Here is a 19,744-nt window from a genome sequence, read left to right on the forward strand (position 1 = left end):
CAGGGAGGTGATGGTCTCCATGTACTCAGCACTGGCGAGGCCATACCTCGAGTACTGTGTTCAGTTTTGGGCTCCTTGCTACAAAAAAGACACTGAGGCCCTGGAGTGTGTTCAGAGAAGGAAACCAAAGCTAGTGAGAGGACTGGAGCACGGGTCTTATGAGGAGCAGTGGAGGGAAGTGGGATTGTTTAGTCTGGAGGAGACCCAGGGGAGACCTTATTGCCCTCTATGACTACCTGAAAGGAGGTTGTAGTGAGGTGGGGTTGGCCTCTTCTCCCAGGTAAGTAGTGATAGGACTAGAGGGAATGGCTTCAAGTTGTGCTGGGAGAAGTTCAGGTTGGATATTAGGAAAAACTTTTTTCTCCAAAAGAGTGGTCAGGCACTGGAATAGGCTGCCCAGGGAGGTGGTTGAGACAATGTCCCTGGAGTTGGTCAAGGAACGCGTAGATGTGGTACTAAGGAACATGGTTTTGTGGACAATATTTGTGGTAGGTGGATAGTTGGACTAGACAGTCTTAGAGGCCTTTGCCAACCTTAACGATTTCATGATTCTAAGAAGGAGAATCCAGCAAACTAAAGGACTAAAGGCTGGTCAGCCTTACCACTGTGCATTGCAATGTTATGGGACAAATCCTTCTGGAAGCCATTTCCAGGTACATGGAGACGGTGACTGGGAACAGCCAACGTGGATTTACCAAAAGCATGGCCTATCTGACCTGTCTAATTACCTTTTTGTGGTAAGAAGTCTCCTTCAATGAACAAAGCAAGAGCAGTGGATGCTGAATACTTTGGCTTCAGCAAGGACTTTGCGACAACTTCCCTTGGTCTTTTTTTGGCCAGACTGATGAGATACAGGCTCAGTTAGTGGGTGGAAACTTGGCTGGCTTGCTGGGCTCAGTGTATTGATCAGCAGTACAGAGTCCAGGTGGCAGAGTGACACTTCTCGGGGATCGATACGAGAACCAGGACTGTTTAGCAGCTTTATATTGTATTTCCTGCAGTAGGAAATACACAGAGACAAGGATAATAGGCAAGAACAGGCTTCAGTTTAGAAATAGATTTTGGAGTAAAAAAAAATTGAAGCTGCAGTAAAGAAGGGTGATGCTCTTCTGCACTACTGACGGCATAGGCTATATAAAATGAAAGGAAAAGGAAAGAACTTATTGTGATTGACAGTGATCAGGTCAGAAGTGCAAAACACTGTTCAACGCCTAGTGAAGCAAAGCTGACTTGAAGAGTTCACTGACTGTAAGACTAAAAGGAGAACGTGGAGAACTGAGATACAGGTTTCCTGAGTCCAGCCACGGTGACTTTTGCTCACATGAAAACTTTGTCAGTGACACTATACATAATTACATGAAACCATTCAAAATATTCTGGTGGAGTATCTATTGGACCACACTGCTTCCAAATTCTGAGATTTTCCGCCTTCATCTGACCCACCTGCATTATCCACCTGCTGCTTGGACACATCAGAATACAGCACAGTTCAACTTTTTCATCCTTTCCTGCGTGGCTGTTGCCCAATAGACACATTCAGGAAATAGTCTGTGTTCACTCTTGGAGACCCTAAGTGTGGCTGTTAATCATTCCCTTGCAATGGGAAAATTATCCCCTACACCACACCTCCAGGCTTGCCCTTAGGCTCATCAGCCACAACTATTTAATACTGAAAACCAACGTTATGTGGCTACATTATAGCTGCTGTTGTGAACTGAGCTGTTTCATACTGGTTGGATTTGAAGTAAAGGATTTTCTCCTGGCAATTCCAAATGGTGATATTTTCCATTTGCTTTAAATAGTCATTTTAGACTGCCTCCCTTTCTTCATTTCATTTCAGTGCTGTCTCAGCTAGCTTAGACATGGACCCTTAACTAGCAGACTCCCAGCAGTTCCCAGCCTCAATGACTGACTCACGGTGAAAAACGAGTTTTGCTTTTGCTGCAAAGAGAAAGGGATCATCTGAATTTCTTTGTCATTTAAATGATTCAGTATCAATGACTTTACAAAACAGGCTTTTTGTAAAGTTAGCATCATAGAATTATAGAACCATTTGAGTTGGAAGGGACATTTAAAGGCCATCTGGTCCAACTCCTCTGCATTGAACAGGGACACTTACAGCTCCATCAGGTGCTCAGAGCCCCATCCAGCCTCACCTTGAATGTCTCTGGGGATGGAGCATCCACTGCTCTCTGGGCAACCTGTGTCAGTGCCTCACTACCCTAACTGTAAAAAAACTTTCACCTTATATCCAATCTAAATCTCATCTCTTTTAATTTAAAACCATTTCCCCTTCTCCTATCACAACGGACCTGCTAAATACTCTATCCTCTTCTTTCTTATAGCCTCCCTTTAGATATTGAAAAACTGCTATCATACATCTCCCCAGAACCTTATTTTCTCCAGGCTTTCCAGCCTGAAAGTTGCTCTGAAGCTCAGCAACCATCATTTTAATTCCTGTTTTGTTGCGTCAGTTTCCTGCTGCAGTTGTTTGGATGCATGAACCATTTTATTTCTGGGTTCCTGGAAACAGTGAAAAAGTGTGTAAGGATAGTCAAGCGGGCAATCTTTCTGTCACTGCAGAACATTCATCATATAACAGGAAAAACAAAAGTGAACTCATGAAATACTAATATTTCTGTTGTCAGCGAATTGTGACCTGAGAATTTGTGAATTGACTCCTTGACACCTTTTAGGCACTTGCATAAGCATTTATGGAAGAGCAGGAATAGAAAAATGGTAATTGCATAATTACATACGTACACAGATCACCTTTCTTTGTTTGAAATCTTAACGCCAGCAACTGTAGTGGCGAAAACTAAAGGTACATTCAGCTCAACACTTCAGTTTGTTGTAGTGTAACCTGGTAGAAGAACGTGCACAAGAATTTGGCAGGCAGCTTCAGAAGGAACCCTGCTAACATCTGGCAATCTGAGATCTCTGGCTGGAGGTATGTGTAACCTGTATGATAAAGAGCTCTCTTTGGATTTTTCCTTCATGAATTCACATAATCCTTGACGAATCCCTGTCAAATTGGGTAATGAATATGGACGCCATCCTCTAATACTGATTGTCTGTGTTGCTTCTCTCTTATCTTTTAAAGTAATACTCAATTTTTATAAAGTTCTATGGCACAAAAATCTCATTCCAGTGTGATAACAATCAGTTTTGGGCATATCATTCTGTATGTAAAGCTAGAACTGATTTTTCCTCTTGAAGAAGGGGAAAAAGAAAGGTGTTCAAGGAACGTTTGGATGTTGTGTTGAGGGACATGGTTTAATGATAACTACTGGTGATGGGTGAATAGTTGGACTGGGTGATCATGTGGGTCTTTTCCAACCTTGGTGATTCTGTGATCCTGTGATTCTGATTCTGTGAAGAAATCAATTTAAGTTTTGTCACCTTAGGTTTAAAATTCCATCTGCCATTTCCAGAGCCATCACAAGGTGTCACGACCTCTTTGTGCAATCTTTGCAATAATTTCTCCACTATGTATACTCTCCCTTTTACATATATTTTCTTAGATTTCTACAGGCAAAATTCTACAGGCCCAATTTAGTCCCCTGTAGGACTCACTGGTGTCCTGCCAGCATGGTGAAGACTGATGATTTAAGAGCTTTTGATGTGGGACCATGTTGATTCACATAAGTGGTGATTCTCTTTAATATATACGTCCATAGATTGATGTATGTCCTTTACATAAACTCTGTGCTCTTCTGCTTCATTATCTCTTTGCTAATGACTTGATTTGAAGCAAATCTTTTGACGTGTGGCCATAAGGAAGCCATAGGATCCTTCCCAAGTGTTCCTACCATGAAAACAGATGTTAATAAAAAAAGGAAGATCTTTCTACTAACGCATGAGGATCTCTTAAGGAAAGATTTTAGGTCTGATTTTCCATCCTCATTTCACACCAAGACTGGCAAAACATTACCTTACATGTTTTAAATAAAACATGAACAAGTTCAACACTTGTAAGACAGAGTGCCTGGCCACTCTCATTTTTTCTCCACAGCCACCTAAAATTCTTTGTTTTAGTATTTAATTTTCCTTCAGAGCCATCACCTATTTTGCCTACCTTTGTACTGGAAACAGCAATATAACTCAAGCGATTTAGATAGAGTTAATTCCAATTAATGTCCTGCAAAGACTGAGTAACTTGATGCATGTAAAATGATGCGCTGAATTTGAGTGAAACCTTTGAGTTTGACAGATTTTCTCCATCCTAGAATTTGGACTGCAATTCAACTGAAAAAATGATCAATGTGTGTGGTTAAATAACGCTCAATGGAAGTCACTGTGGTATGCAGAACCACTGCTAGAGCTATTTTGGTGTCAGATAACAAGGTATGTCTTTAATTAAATTACAGATACCAATACTGAACATCATATGATTAAATCAAGGAATGTCACTGCGTGATATAAAATTTACAAATACCATTTGCCATATTTCAAGCAGCCTCAGAAGATTATATTGTAAACCTGAAGGCCAAATATCCTCTTTTCCAAATATCTTTGCTTTTAGGGCTTGGAGTGCCAGATGGATAAGGTGGATTTGTTCTATTTCAAGGGTTGGTGCAAAGTATGTCAGAACAGGTAAATGTGGCAGTGAGTTTTCCAATTAGTGTGAGTAATAATCGTATCTTGGAGCCTATGTCCAATAGGTCAGTACTACAGAGGCAAAAATGAGTGGTAACGTGCCAGGGATTTACCAGGCGCATTTCACTCTATGGTGCCTCTCAGGTTTGTAACTAAAATAGTGTTTCCTCTGTTAGATAACTTCTAGGAAAAAAAGATGTCTTCGTACGCTCTCTTTTACACATTTTAAAGCTTGATGAACCATTAGGACTAACCTAGGTTTGAAGGAGACTTCTTATTGCCAGCCTTAATAGTCTAATATATGTTGCAGTTGTAAACAAGAGCATGTATGCCATAAGATCAGGTTGGAGGAATACATTTGTTTTGGGATTAGCATGGAAAAAAATCATGTAGCACTAAAGTCCAATTTGAGTTCTTGTTATAATACTCTCTATGAAAAAGGAAATATTACCAATAGATGGCACTGTGATTCTGTGACTTAGGTGTTATTTATGTTTGCAAAGTATTGTAATCCTATTTATATATGATGCTTATTAATTTTAGTCTCACTGTGTGACATTTTGGGAAAATTTATATAGTTGGTTTGTTACTGTTATGTTGTTTCAGAGTCTCAACATTTTAAGCTATATGTATTTGGACAAAGAGTGCATCTTTTCTCATCAGGAGTGCTATTTTAGAAAAAAAGAATGATTGCAATGGCTCATTGTGGACTGCAGACTACTGAGATTGAGATAAATTCTGCAACATGTCCTTTCGCTTTGCCAGTTCAGCAAGAGCTTTAACACGACCTTAGTTTTCAACAGATATTGTACAATATATGTACATATATGGGGTGATTAAACCCAACTAAGATTCCAGGCTGGATGTGGCTCTGGGCAGCCTGGTCTGGTGGTTGGCAACCCTGCACATAGCAGGAGGGTTGAAACCAGATGATCACTGTGGTCCTCTTCAACTCAGGCCATTCTATGATTCTATGAAAATTGCTATTTAAGACAAACCTCCAATTTATAAAACAACTGATGGCATTTGAATATTTTAATCTGCTTTTTGAGCAGTGGGATCTGACAAAACAATAAAGCTTTAGAACACCATTTTACATCAGCATTTACAAAATACAGCAAACATTTTTCTCTATGTATTTACATAAGCAAAGATACAGGTATTCAAAATAGAATGCATCTCACCATTTGCCAATAATTACATAAGTACAGTGCATGATAGGCTGGATGGGATCGATACTTAGGATGCTTTACCCTGAAGTATATAAAGTATGCACACCAGCTTAGGAGATACATGGTGAGCTTCATGTCTTTGGGCATTTCTCAGATGCAGTCTCAGCAGTAATAAAACGTAGAACTGCTTGAAAAATTGTCAGTTAAAGCATTTTTCAGATGAAGCAGTTCTGTTGGACGTGGATGTGACAGACTGACTTGTCATGCTCTTCCTGTATGGCAGGGGAAGGCCCCTGACCTCTGATCTAGTCAGTGTGAATGTCTCTTTCCTTCTTCTTTTCCTGGAAATTTTCACAATTTCCATTCTGGTCTGATGCATAATGAAAACACTTTTTTTTTTTGCAAGATGGAGTTGTTGCTCTGAAGCTGGTCATATCAAACAGTAGTGTTCGTCCCAAGCCTATAAGCAAATTCTGGTTGAAAATGGCTGAACTTTGACATCTGGCAGCAGTATAATGACTTATAATTGCCATCTCCTGATTAACAACCTCCTGCAGAACTGGCACGGTGGGTGTTACAAATTCAGACATTGACTCTGTCATCATCCCTAAGGCAAACCACAGAAAAAATCTATTAAAATTTTGGTGCGAAGTGGCAGAATCAGTCCTTCCAAAACTGTCAGATATCTTCATAAGGCTGGAGACCATAGTTTTCATCTGCTTCACATTCCTGGCTTAGAGAGGTTTCTTGGGCAGAAGCCTCTGCTCTCTTAATAAAGCCATCTATCTGAGTGCTAGCAGTGTTACAATCTCTGGCATCCGATATCCCCGCTTCTAACCAAAAATAAATGTTATGTTGCCTCCAGCTGTTAATTAAAGAAATGCTGTCAAGTCTCTTAGGCCCCAAACACAGGTTTTGTTTTAATAAGTGGGAAAGGATTTCGTGTTCAGAGTTGTCTTCTAATGAAACATCAAGCAAGTAAATTGAAACCCTTTCTGTTTGCATTGAAACATTCCCTGTCAGTATTTGCAACCTGAGCAATTTCACATTGTGAAAGAGGAACAGAAGGTGAAAGGAGAGAGAGATGGCAGGCTGATTTACACTGCCATGTGGGTGAAATGCAGATAGTAAGCAGAGAGCATTGGCAGTGGATGTGAAATGTTCAGCAGCAGCTTATTAAGAGCAGCCGAGTAGGGGAGACTGTGCTGAACAGCAACAGGAGATCTGGAAGAACTGAGCTGTGGAAAAGTGCAGGATGCCCGTATACATGTTATGGTACACTCTGCTCCCTGGCACAGATGGGCAATAGCACATGGGCTCTCTGTCCTTTCTGCTTATTTCTCTTGAAAGTACAGAAATGCAACAAAATTGGAAGGAATTGCACTAAAGGTAGCATTTCCCTCCACTTTTAGTAGCACCTGTGTTTCCTTTCCCCTCATACTTGGAGTCCTTCGATCAGTATTCCTCCTTTGAAGGCAGTCTGGTTTGGTGCAAGATCCAGAGCTCCCTACTCACAGTACTTAGGTTTTATTGCTCCCTACCTTTCCCCTGGAGATCTCAAGGGTGAATCCTCAAAACCGTCTTCCATTTGCAGAGAGGACATGTTTGGGCACCAGGAGGTTCTGAACACCCTGTTCTGTGGGGTACCCTGTAGTTATGCTGTCTGGATGGTGCAATAGGAGCTGGTGGTTGTCCTTGACTCAAACCTGCTGATTTAGGGTCTGTATCAAACTCCTTAACAAACAGTGGAAAGTCCCACTGTTCCTGTCTGCTTTGCAGCTGTCCTCGTGCTCAGCTATGTTTTGCAGATTCCCCCTGAAATTCCTTCTCTACCTGTGTGGAGCTGTGGGCTTGCACCCCTCTTGATGTGCCATGCAGGAGTTGGGAGGGTATAGGAAGGGAGGAACAGTGAGCTGATTTTTCCTTCTGCTAAAGCTCTTCTGTTTTGATTCTGGTGTCTGGGTGTTTCCAACAATCATCTTGGTGAGCACAATATTTACACCAGTTGATTTCTTATGGGACCCAAAGGTCCCAGTTTTGGGGGAGTAACCATTAATGGCCACATGCCTATGGATGACGTGCTATGACCTATCCCATCCTATCCATATCCTATGACTTGGGGGGGAGTGGCTTATTGCTCTCTTCCAATATCTAAAAGGTGCTTACAGCGAGAGCGGGGTTGGTCTCTTCTCACTGGTGACAGGTGACAGGATGAGGGGAAATGGCCTTAAGTTGCACCAGGGTAAGTTTAGGTTGGATATCAGGAAACACTTCTTTATAGAAAGAGTTGTTAAGCACTGCAATAGGCTCCCCGGGGAGGTGGTTGAGTCACCATCCCTGAATGTGTTTAAAAACTCTTTGGATGTGGTGCTCGGGGACATAATTTAGCGGAGGGTTGTTAGAGTTAGGGTAGTTTGGTTAGGTTGTGGTTGGACTCGATGATCTTGAAGGTCTTTTCCAGCCTGAGTGATTCTATGAATCTACGATTCTATGATTCTATGGAGGGAACTGCCCCTTAAAAAACCATCAGATTTAGTTATCTTACTGGTAACAGGTAGAAGAATAATAAAAGTGGTTGCTTGGAAATCAGCCGAACAACCACCCAAGTTCTAAGTCTTGTATTACCACAGAATTCAATGTTTTAAATTGAAGGTCTCCCTTTTCTGAGCCAAACTCTGTTGGATGAATGAGATTTGTTTATCTCTCTTTCTTTACCCTAGTGGATATTTAATTGCTCTATGGAAACTAAACAGCTTCAAGAGAAGGACTTGTTAAATGATGAAGGCATTGGAGTTTGGTTTCTGGATAGGTAGTACTATTTTTTCAGATTGGACAGGGTCTGAAACTGGAATGCATTCTACTTGTGGCTGTAAAGTTCATGTAATGAATCAAATGCTTGGACTGAATTTTGATGCAACATTTGTGTTTCTGCTCTCCAGCACAGTCCCACTGACTTTAGTTAAAATGTCCATGATGCCTAAAAGTCATCAGACAACACTCTTCCAGACAACGTATTTCATGTTCTTTATGTAATGCATCCTGCCCTTGGAGATGTGCAGGTGAAATATGGTGCTGTTGATAAGTCCTGTTATTTTCAATTGGGCCCGATTTGCCCAAACGTATTTCATTAAGGCTGAGTCCTAATAGTGCAAGCTACCTATCATTCCTGAGCAATCTACTGTAACAGCAAAACAGCAAAACCAGGGAAAACAATTTTGAACAAGTAACAGGTTTTGATAATTCTGACTCTATGAGCACTAAAAGAAATCCAGAAGGACACCTTCATAATGGCCTTTTTAACCAAAGAGAAATGGTGAGAGAGAATCTGCTGAAACCTTTCACTAAAGGATTTTCTCATTCAAAACTTTCACTGACGTTACATAAAACAGGCCCTGCTGGATCCAAGCAGAGGCATGGAATCACTCTTGAAATTACTTAGCAGTCCTTTGCTTGATTTTCCACTCTTCTGTCACTTCACTTCCCTGTCAACACCAGTGGGAAGGAGCAGAGAATCAAGTCCAATAATGACTTTTGAAAAAATTGCTTTGAAGTTCTGTGTTAGAACAGGTGATTTTTTTTAGATGGAAATAAAGTGCAAGACGTCAGATAGAAGATTAAGAATGGTGGTAGAAACAGGGGAGCATTCAAGTATAATTTACTTTTGAAGACTGCTAATTTGAACATGGAACAAGTGGTGGAAAAGTCCATTAACATTTCAGAATGGTCACCCGGAAGAAAAAAGTAGCCATAAAAACACTGTTACCAAAATTTCTATATAATTCATCTATACAGGTTTTAATAGATTTTTCTTTAATGCTTTAAAACGTATTTTAAATATATATTAGTAAATTAACCATCATTTTATTTAAAGTTCCATAAAGTGCTCATTCAGTTAATGATAACAAAATCCCATTGCAGCAAGATGAACTAGCTGGAGCCTACCCTGCAAGGAAATCAAAGGACAGCTTAGCTTTCATTTGCAAAGAGAAAAGAAATGCGTAGATTTCTTCACAGCCCATAATTATAATACCAGAAATTGCATTTTTTTTTCTTTAAGAAATATATCCCTTATACTATTAAAAAAATAAGTTTAATAAAGCCTGTGCTTAAAACAGCCAAAGTACTGTATGAAAAAAAATTGCACATTTGATACCATTCCACCCTGCTTTTCATCAACAGGATAACATGAGGCGTATGTGATGTTACTGGAGGGTCTCTCAGACAGGGCTGATTTTCTTGTACTCTCAGAGCATCTCACCGCGAGATGAAATTCTCAGTGTACACTTGGGGTTGTCATGGCAGCTGCCAACAGCTGGTAGAGTCACACACCACTGACCTTTTCATTCCCTGGACTGATGCTTCCCTTTGAGGTACCATCCATATGGCGTATTCCTATCGTGACCATCGAATAATCCTTACTCATCAATTTTGCCTCTTTTTTCAAGCTCTTCATTTGAGCCAGGTGGAGCTGGCTAGAATTATACGCAAGCGCTGGGATAGTATTCACTAAAATCAGCTGGAAAGGTTTCTTCTCCTCCTTGTAGCGACACTGAATGTAGCGAGAGAAAGCTGAGCGGTAGGTCTTATTGAACAACGTATATACGAGTGGATTGACGGCTGAAGAAAGGTACCCAATCCAAACAAATATGTTAAGTAGCCCACCAATGACTTCTTCGTTGCATGACTCCTTACAAATTACAGCCATCACATTGGTGATGAAAAACGGGCACCACATCACAACAAACAGAAAGAAGACAATGCCAAGGACCTTGGAAGCTTTCTGCTCATTGCTGATGGATTGCATGGTTCTCCTCCCGGAGGTCCCCATGTCCCTGTTCAAAGAGCGCTGGAAGAGTTTCTCTGAAGAAAGGGAGCTCTGAGGGAGGAAACTAAAAGAGGCAAACTTGGTCTTTGGGCCAATGTCATTCACGCACAGCATGGCTTCTTTCTGCAGGGACCTGATAGTTAAAAAATAAGTGACCACCATGATGGTTAGAGGGATGAAGAATGCTGCAAAGGAGCCTATTAGGACAAAATTCTCATCTGCAAGGAGGCAGTGGCCTTTCTTAAACACTTTGCAGTCATTTTGTAGTCCAAAGACAGGGATAGGCATGGAGATACCTGAAGGTGGGTTAGAGAAAGGGAAGGTTAAACACAGAAGCAAAAAAACACCACTTTCCAATCTTTAAGAAAAATTAAACAAAACAACCTCAACTGTACACAGATTATTTCTTAAAGAAATAGTAGTTACAAAACGTAAATGATTGCTAGCAGGTAGAACCATGATTGACAGACATCCCAAGGCAAACTCATTTTACACAGGGGAAGGGAAAATTCTGTATTTTAAATTTTGGTGGCAGCATGATACAACTCCCATCCTTGTGTCACTTTTACTGGGGCCATGCTAAGAAAGGACGCAGTGTGAAATGTTGGTCTTGTGGATGCTGACTCTGGTGATCAAAGCTGTGATTTGTGCCTTAGAGGGCCCCAGCAAAGAAGGGCAGGTGAAGAGCAGCACTGGCATTACACGGGGTTCTGCAGTTACTCTAATCTCCATTCCCTCTCCCGTCCAGCTAAACTCAGACACAGGTAGAATGTGTCTACTTCCATCAGACTGTCACATAACACCTGGTGGCAACAAAAGCATAGATTCTTACTCTTTGGTCTTGCCCCCTTGCAACAATCTCTGGGCTTGTCCTTTAGTCCTACTGCCCTGGCAAAGGCTTTTCTCAGCTGTGATCAAGATGACATCCTTTCTTTCTTTTCTAGGGTCAGAGTTAAGAGTTGTCTTATCTTGGACTGGTTTTATTTTTATTTATTTATTTATTTATTTATTTATTTATTTGTATGAGGATTAAAAGTGTCCTTAGTACTGTAAAATGCTGGTTTTAGGAGGAAAGATTATTACTATTTTTTTTTTTTTAGCAGGTCTGAATGTAATCATCCATTGGGTTATTTTTTTCCCTCCCTGTAATCTCCATACAGTCGTCAGTCTAAATGCTAAAAAAACTTTCCATAGCAACGGTCAGAGGAAAGATGGGGACAAATTAAGCACTGAGAGACATGGATGTGAGACAGCCTGAGAAGCAGTGCACCCTGCAGACTGTCAGCATCCCTTTTGGGTATTGCCAGACACCTACTGCAGGCTGCCCTCTGAAAGCACAGCCCCAGGGGCATCGGCAGCAGCATGAACCTCATCTTCCCCTGGAGCTTGTGCTGTGTTCTTGCTCTGTAAGGAACAGCAAAGCCAGGTGATGATGTCCATTCTCCTCATTCAAGTCCACCCAAATATTTCCTTGGGGACTTCTGCACAGGCTGCCCATCTGTGCCCATCTGAAATTGAACAACTGCTGTTTGTTGTGCATTTACTTGGTGGTTGGGTTTTCCTTTAACATTTCTTTCCTCCCCTCCCCCCAGATGGATGCTGTCTCTCCAAGAGAGGAAATATTCAGCCAGCAAAAGGGATGATGTGACATGAAGACAGCAAAAGTGGAGCTGTGAAGCCCTGCTTGGACAAAAGCAGCTGGGAGTCCAAATCCTACAGAAAGTCAGTGTCACACAGGAGCCCCACTCCCCTCTGCATCTTCAATGAGAAACCCTGGGTGCTGTGTTTGGCTTTTGGGGAAAAAATGAACTAAACATTTTATGATCTGACTGACAGGACAGCATGATACTGTGCCCTCCCTTGTCCCTTATGTGTCCAAGAATGTCCTTTCTGTTTCCCAGATGAGTCCCGACATTTGTCACCAGCACTTAAATGGCAGCTGCCCTCTACCTCCCTTCCCCTTCCTTCTTCCAACTCCAGTGCACAAACTGAGAGCCCCATGAAAGCATGAGCTGTCTCTTCATTTCATGCATTTCCAGTGCCAACAGATCTCCAGTCCTGCAGGAAGACTCTGCAGTTCAGGCACAATACAAAACAATTATTATAGTAACAATATTTAGCTATTGTTCTCTTCAAATGTTCCATTCCTCTGGGACTTCTGTAAGGCTCACTCCTTTTCTAAGCAGTGTAGCTTATTTTATCTGTGCAATTTTGCACTGAGTCATGGCAGTGCCTTTGGCCATTTTACAGGAGTACCCCCCTTATCTGCCCAGGGCAGAAACCAACGGATAGCCTGCGGTATTGCTTTTTCTATTTCTGCTTCAAGGCTGCACAACCCTACACGCTTGAACTTGAGCTTTGAGAAGGCAACGTGTGAGATGCCAGCTTGCACTCCTAGGGTGAGGAGAGCTCCAGCAGCTCTGGGAAGCATCCTGCTTAGAAAAGTTGAAGTCGCAAAATCACAGAAGCACAGAATTGTAGGGGTTAGAAGGAACCTCTGGAGATCACCAAGTCCTACACCCCCGCTAAAGCAGGTTCCTACAGTAGTTGCCCTTTGGCTGATGGCACCAAGGGAGAGGTCATCTTCAGTTGCCACGCTGCCCAAATAGTTGAAGGTGATGAACACTTCCCAGGAACTGGGGCAAGCTGCGAACTTCCCATTTATTTCACAGGATGAGATGAAGGGATACTGAAAGCACCCAGTGTTCCTAGCAGTGCATCTCAGCTGTGTGGAAATACAACGCTACTCAGAGCAATACCACAGGTTTTCCGTCCATTTCTGTCCAACATAGATAACAGTAGGGCTGTTTTTCTTTTCAGTTCATTCAAGGACCTAGTGTGAGCTGCAGAGATAAAATAAGCAATGATATTGGCAGAGTAAAAAGATGCCTTTCATTACTACGAACCTTATGGTTCAGCTGCATCAAGAGTCATGGGAGAAGAGTCAACAGCACTAGAAAGAGGAATATTTTAGTGTAATTGAAAGCTTTTTCAAGGAAAAGGCCAAAGTCAATTACAACTCCTCACCCAAAACACTAGGGCAGCAATTCTCCATCTGCTTTGTTTTGCTGTGAGCATGTTCTGAAGAGCTGGAACCTCACATCCAGATTTCTGGCTTAGAAACTGACTGATTGGAAATGAGCTTCAGCTTGTAGCTGGAGTTTTCATGTCTCTTTGTGATTCCTTCAAGTGCAAAAGAGATGTTCACAGCAGAGCTGTAGCAGTTGCTGATAGCCGTACAGCCCTACAGCCACAGGTAGCTGGCCACTATGAAATCTGAAAATACCAAAGAACACCACAGCTTGGTAGCAGAGAGCACTGACAGTTGTAACCTGTTTTTTGTGCACTTACCAGTCCAGATGGGGGATCCTACAAGTGATATTGTGGCATTCTTGTGTGGAATAAATTAATTTCCAGCCCGACTCTTTTCATAGGCACTGGAATGGGCTGCCCAGGGAGGTGGTGGAGTCACCGACCCTGGAGCTGTTCAAGGAACGTTTGGACGTTGTGTTGAGGGACATGGTTTAGTGAGAACTGTTGGTGATGGGTGGATGGTTGGACTGGGTGATCCTGTGGGTCTTTTCCAACCTTGGTGATTGCATGATTCTATGACATATCTGGGGAGGACTAAACTTCTCTCTTGAATGAAGTAGATTTTGTGCCTCTTTGATGAGTGGCATGAAGATGGCAAATGCGTCCCAGTGAGACAAAAAATTCAATGGCAGTCATTCTTAAAATGTAAATAAAAAGAAGCTTCCCTGTGCATCCCAAGTCCACAACTCTGAGGGGGTTTTTAAGAGGTATCAATATGTGGCTGTGAATGTCAGCCACATACCACTGAGGTCTGGACAAGATCGAACTCATACTGCAGACAGAGATAATAAAAGGTCCTAGCCTATGCTTTATTTATGCATTCATTGATAAGTGAAAAATTTATGCTGACTCACCAGTTAACTTCATAATAAAAGGTGCAAGGAAGCTCCTGGTACAGAATGGGAGCATCCATTCAAGCTCTGGATGTATGTTAGCTACTGCATTTCAAGTTAATATTCCCACTTAAATCAGAACATTTTCCTTTGTGGACAAACCCTAAATATTATGCACCTCCAGTATAAGGTGATTTATTTATACAACTTGATTTATACGAAGGTGGCTGTTTCAAACTCGAGAGACTTTAATAAACCACAAGACAGAACACAAACAGTGAAGAGGGGTAATAAATCCTGTATTAAACCTCAACCATTTGGGCACAACTTCAGAATGACAAAAGACTCTTAAGAACACCAAAGGTTGAGAAGTAAAGCAATAGCATCCTTCCTGTTGTTCTCTCCAAAAGCCTGGTAAAATTGACAGAAGTTGATTTAGTGGTACACACTGCTGGCTTGCAAATCTTCAGAGAGGCACAGCAGCCATAAAACCACGTTAAGTGGACAGCTAAACTAGGTTTGACGCTGCCTTGAGCTGCTGAGGTTATAAATGAATCAGAACCAGAATATACAACATGCCCAGAAAACTGAAAACTTGGGCTACCTAGGGTGAAGAGAAGGAGGGGGAGTGAACACATAATGTCAAGGTTCCTTCCATAAAGTCTCCTTCAAGCAGAAACTGTAAGTCATGCTGTATGTCTCATGCTTTCAGCTCATACATGTCCATTTTGATGGATTTGAATACAAATGAGCATTATTAGCACCCTAACAACTGCCCAAAAGATAGGAAATGCCTTTAGAAATGTCACTACAGGTTCTCAACAAAAGTCAGCACCTTTGTTCACCTCTGCGTGAAAAGATAGGAAACCCTCCCAGCTCAAATTTTAGCAGTTGCATTGATAGGATTTGGCCCTCAGACATACCGAGGGTCAAATCCTGGGGAACTGCTTTGGGGTAACGTGGTCATCACATTATTTTTAATATTTTGGACCTGAATAGTCACACAAAATAAGATGTGTTTCTTTGATTTACCATGTTCCCGTGTGGATGCGTCTGCTTGCTCCAGGAACACAGACCCCAGGGAACCACTTTGGAGAGGATTGTAGGGGGACTATGTCTTCCTCTGCTCATCAAGGATGTAAATGTGTCTGGATCTTATATCAGCTACCTGTGCACTTCCATTTACACGTTCACAGCAGAGCCACGCAGCCTGGCTTAATGTCTCTGCTTGACGCGTTACCCAAGGAGGTAATCGTTTCCCTAGACCTGCAAACTCTTAGATGATTTCTGCATGCACCTGAAAGTGCTGTTTCCCAAATGACTCATCTGAAGTCATGACAAACCTTTCACTGTTGCAATGTCATTGCTGCCCAAATTGTCCCAGACATATTGCTGATGGCACGGCTGTGCAGTTTGCTGGTGGGTGGCAATACAGAAGCAGAAATTTCCACCAAGGAAAGAATATGTTGAAAAACTGTGGGTATTCTGGGAATCACAATGTGAGTCTCCATGTAATTCAGCGTGAAAACTCTTCCTTTCTTAGTCAGGGTTCCCAGAACCCCCAGCAGGAACTTCTCCTTGGCAGATACACATGCTGGTGGGCATGGGGATGGGCGAGGAGCTTTCTCTCACAAACCCCCATGCTGTATTCCTTCCAGATGGATTTCCATGAGAGGTAAGCAATTCACGGTGCTGGTGGAGCACCGTTTTCTTTCCGCTTCTCAGAGACACCATCCTCAAAGGGCTGGAATCAGAGCAGGTCCAGACATTTCCCTTATCTCTGTCCATAGGCCAAGCCTAGTTATTGTTAGAGGGCACACACATGGGGCTTCCTGTAGCTTTCCATTGGAACACTGTCTTTAGTAACGTGTTCTCTTTAATACAACCAAAAGTAAAGCTACGCTACATTGAACTTCACGTAGTGGGGCAACAGCTAATACCTGGATTATTCTATAAATTTTGAAATGGCTCTGCTGATGTGAGCTCAGAAAATCTTTTGGAAAGCATATTATTTAGCCTAGTAGGAGATATATTCAATTCTTTTCATGTGAAAAAAATGATTGTAAATGATCATTTATAATAATATAGTACCGTAACTGGTCTATTTCACTTTAGAAAAATAAAATCAGAAAAGTAGTAATGTCCTCCTGGTATATTTGTCACTGATATTTTTGATCTTGAAACCTATTTCTTAAAGAAGCGTATTTCTTAAAGCACAGAGATGTGTCTGTCCAAGTTAATTTGCAGGAGTGTGATAATAATTTAAATAGAAACAGAATTAGTGGAGCAGCACAGAACAAGAATTGAAGGCCAGCTGCCTCCTTATCACCCCAGTGATTGGAAATCCAGGGCTCCAGGGTAGGCTGAGTTATGAGAAAAGAGTGCTGATGGAGTTGCTTACTGCTTTGGTATAATCCTGTTCACTTACAGAATGTACGTGCCGTCCTATTTCCTAGATGCAGCAGGAATCAAACAGTGGGAAGCATGTTCCTTACTCTCATCTCCAAGTGCCATTTCTGCCCATACACACTCCATATCCCCTTTCTTATCTGTGCAGCAGGACTATTTTCTGGCAATTGTTCGTCTTTCATGTCTGGCCATTCCCATTTCTTTGCCAGATTTTCTCATCCTTTTGAGCATATAAGGAAAAGACAAATTTTTGCATTTCAATTTCCAGTTGAGCTTCTTCACATTTGCTGGTCTTCTTTGCTCTTCATCGAGTGACATTATCTTTGATTTGGGCAGAAGCTTCTGCCAGGGTGCTTACTGGCTCCCGGCAGCTATCTCAGATAAAGAGAAGTTGTTATCCTTCTGTGTAATATGATTATCCATTCACTAAGGGGACTAACAGAAGCCTACACTTGTCAAACGACTAGAAAGAAATAAAGAATTATAAACGTCCTAAAGAAACCTACAGTGAGAAAGGATTAGGGACTGAGAATTTCAGATTATGCCATTCATGTGTGCAGCAAGGAGCACTGGGGAACAAACCCCAGTTTGATTGACCAAGTTGAAATAGAGATCCTTGCTGTTGCAACCAAACCATGTTAGCTTGGTGGGTGTGCATGGGTGGCCTCCCTCTTCTGTTCACTACGATGGCCAGAAAGGAGGCCTCCAAGGCAAAAGGAAATGCTGGAGTAACCCTGTGCTGCTTGGTCATAAGCAAGTAGTCTTCCCAGATCTAGTCCTGGTGTCTAATTTCAGCATTACTTTTTTTTTTAGTTATTTCCTAATCTTTCTTTGGCCCTTGCTTGCAAATCATAGAATCACTGAAGTTAAAAAAGACCACTAAGATCTTCTGGTCCCAACCATCAGCCCATCCCCACCATGCCCACTAACCACGTCCCTCAGTGCCACATTCAGACAGTTCTTGAACACCTCCAGGGATGGTGACTCCACCACCGCCCTGGGCAGCCTGTACCACTGCCTCACCACTCATTCTGAGAAGAAATTTTTCCTAATATCCAACCTGAATATCCCCAGGTGGAACTTAAAGCCATCACTTCTCACTTTTCACAGGCCCATTTTAACCAAATCTCTTGTCTTTGTAGAGTAAATGCTCTTCTGCCCGGAGTTAGCACACTGGTGACTTGCAGCACTGGGCACCCACATGTAAAATTTTCACTTCTAGAGCCAGCAAAGAGAATAATGTTCCCCTTGAGCAGTGGAAACCTCAGAAGATTGAGATAATTTATCAGTTTATATAGAAATTTCCTTTTTAGATGACAGATATACTTGAATTGCAGCTCCTTCTTTACTATAACATTTATATCAATTGAAGCACAGAATTTTCATAACTTAATAGGAAAGACCAAATTGCCTAGTAAGTAAATTTTTGTACACAGCAAAAGAATGGAATAACATGTACCACATGCTGGATTCTTCCTCAGATCCCCCATGGATTTGATGGATCCCCCTTTCACCATGCTCAGCCAGATCTAACAGTGATTTTGAATATTTTAGTGAAGTTAAGTCTGGAGAAAGTTGTCAAAGGCCCCAACCCTAGACTCAGGGAGTGTGATAATGTTTAGATAAAAAGTAGATCTCATTGTTTTGTGCAGATGACTGTGCAAATGCAAATCATTATAAATGCATCTGCAGAGAAGAAGGTGGAAGTAAGAATGCATCTGAGTTTTGCTTTTGCAGCAGAAGGCTCTGGGGTTACATAGGAGATTAAAAACCAGCACTAGAAAGATCCTGAATATTGTTTTCTTCTTTACTGGTTCATAGGAAGCTACTCAACCTGGTCTCCAGTAAGGGGTGTGTCATGGCTCTGTGATCCTTATGGGTCCCTTCCAACTTAGGATATTCTGTGATTCTATGGTGGCATGCAGCACTGACCCGTTCACCTGAACACGAACCATCCCTTTGTTCCCAGGATGACACCTTAGCTCATCCTTACAGGAGCCCACTCCGTGTCAACAAGAAACATATGTGATTCACGAGCATTGTGGTACCCCATTACTGTGTCACATCTCAGATGAAGTAGCACTTACTTTTCCATTCTGAGTCCCATGTTCCCAGATAGTGAAAACTCGCGGACAGAACCCCAGCCCAGCTGAGGCTGGCAGGGCCCTCTGGGTCCCTCTGCTCCAGCCCCTGCCCCAGTGGGGACATCCACAGCAGGGTGCCCAGGGCCATGCCTGGGTGACACTGCAAGAACCACAAGGAGAAAACCCCACAGCCTCTCTGGGTAGACTGTGTGCAAGGCCAGCCCAGATTTGCATCTGGAAATGGGCTTCTCTTCCTCGAGCTCTCTCTCAACCCACTTACTCCTTCTGCTTTATAACTGGGAAGTGCCTGAGGGAGGGGAGGACAGAGAGACCAGCCTACGACCTCAGGTGTGTTTTCAAATCTATTGGAGTGGAAAGCTGATGATTCTTTACCTCCTACTCGTCTCAGAGGCATGTGGATACCATAATATATCACATCAAATGAAATAGGGCTGAAAATAAGCATTAATTTCACATGGACACACACACATCTACAGATGAACACACACCTGCTGAACAAGCGTGCCGAATTTTCTAAATGACTGAGCTACGAGCTGTGTTTTCATGATCCAAAGCTTTTTACTACTCGTATCAGACTTGTTTTGACAGCTCTGCGTGTAGGTAGTTACAAACACTGTAACCAGTGGGCAACCTCATCTAGTGCCTGAACTAGTGGGTGGCAACCCTGCCGCTGGTGTGGAGAGGATCTAGATGGCCTCTGAGGTCCCT

The 19,744-nt window shown here is 42.2% G+C and overlaps 1 protein-coding gene across 2 annotated transcripts in view; it reads right to left on the reverse strand.

Moving 5' to 3' along the window:
- Positions 1 to 5,611: 5,611 nt before the first annotated feature.
- Positions 5,612 to 19,744, reverse strand: part of HTR2A (5-hydroxytryptamine receptor 2A) — a 30,745-nt gene continuing 16,612 nt past the window's right edge. The window contains exons 3-4 of one of the 2 annotated variants that reach the window (XM_025151250.3): positions 10,108 to 10,892; positions 5,620 to 6,378 (exon numbers count right to left, since the gene is read on the reverse strand). In XM_025151250.3, coding sequence (XP_025007018.1) covers positions 6,373 to 6,378; positions 10,108 to 10,892 — 791 coding nt within the window. In that variant the 3' untranslated portion in view covers positions 5,620 to 6,372. Of the gene's footprint in view, positions 10,893 to 19,744 lie in introns of both variants that reach the window. The other variant, NM_001318420.2, reaches the window with a different exon arrangement.

The sequence above is a fragment of the Gallus gallus genome, chromosome 1 (genome assembly GCF_016699485.2).
Source record: "Gallus gallus isolate bGalGal1 chromosome 1, bGalGal1.mat.broiler.GRCg7b, whole genome shotgun sequence".
NCBI classification, from domain to species: Eukaryota; Metazoa; Chordata; class Aves; order Galliformes; family Phasianidae; genus Gallus; species Gallus gallus.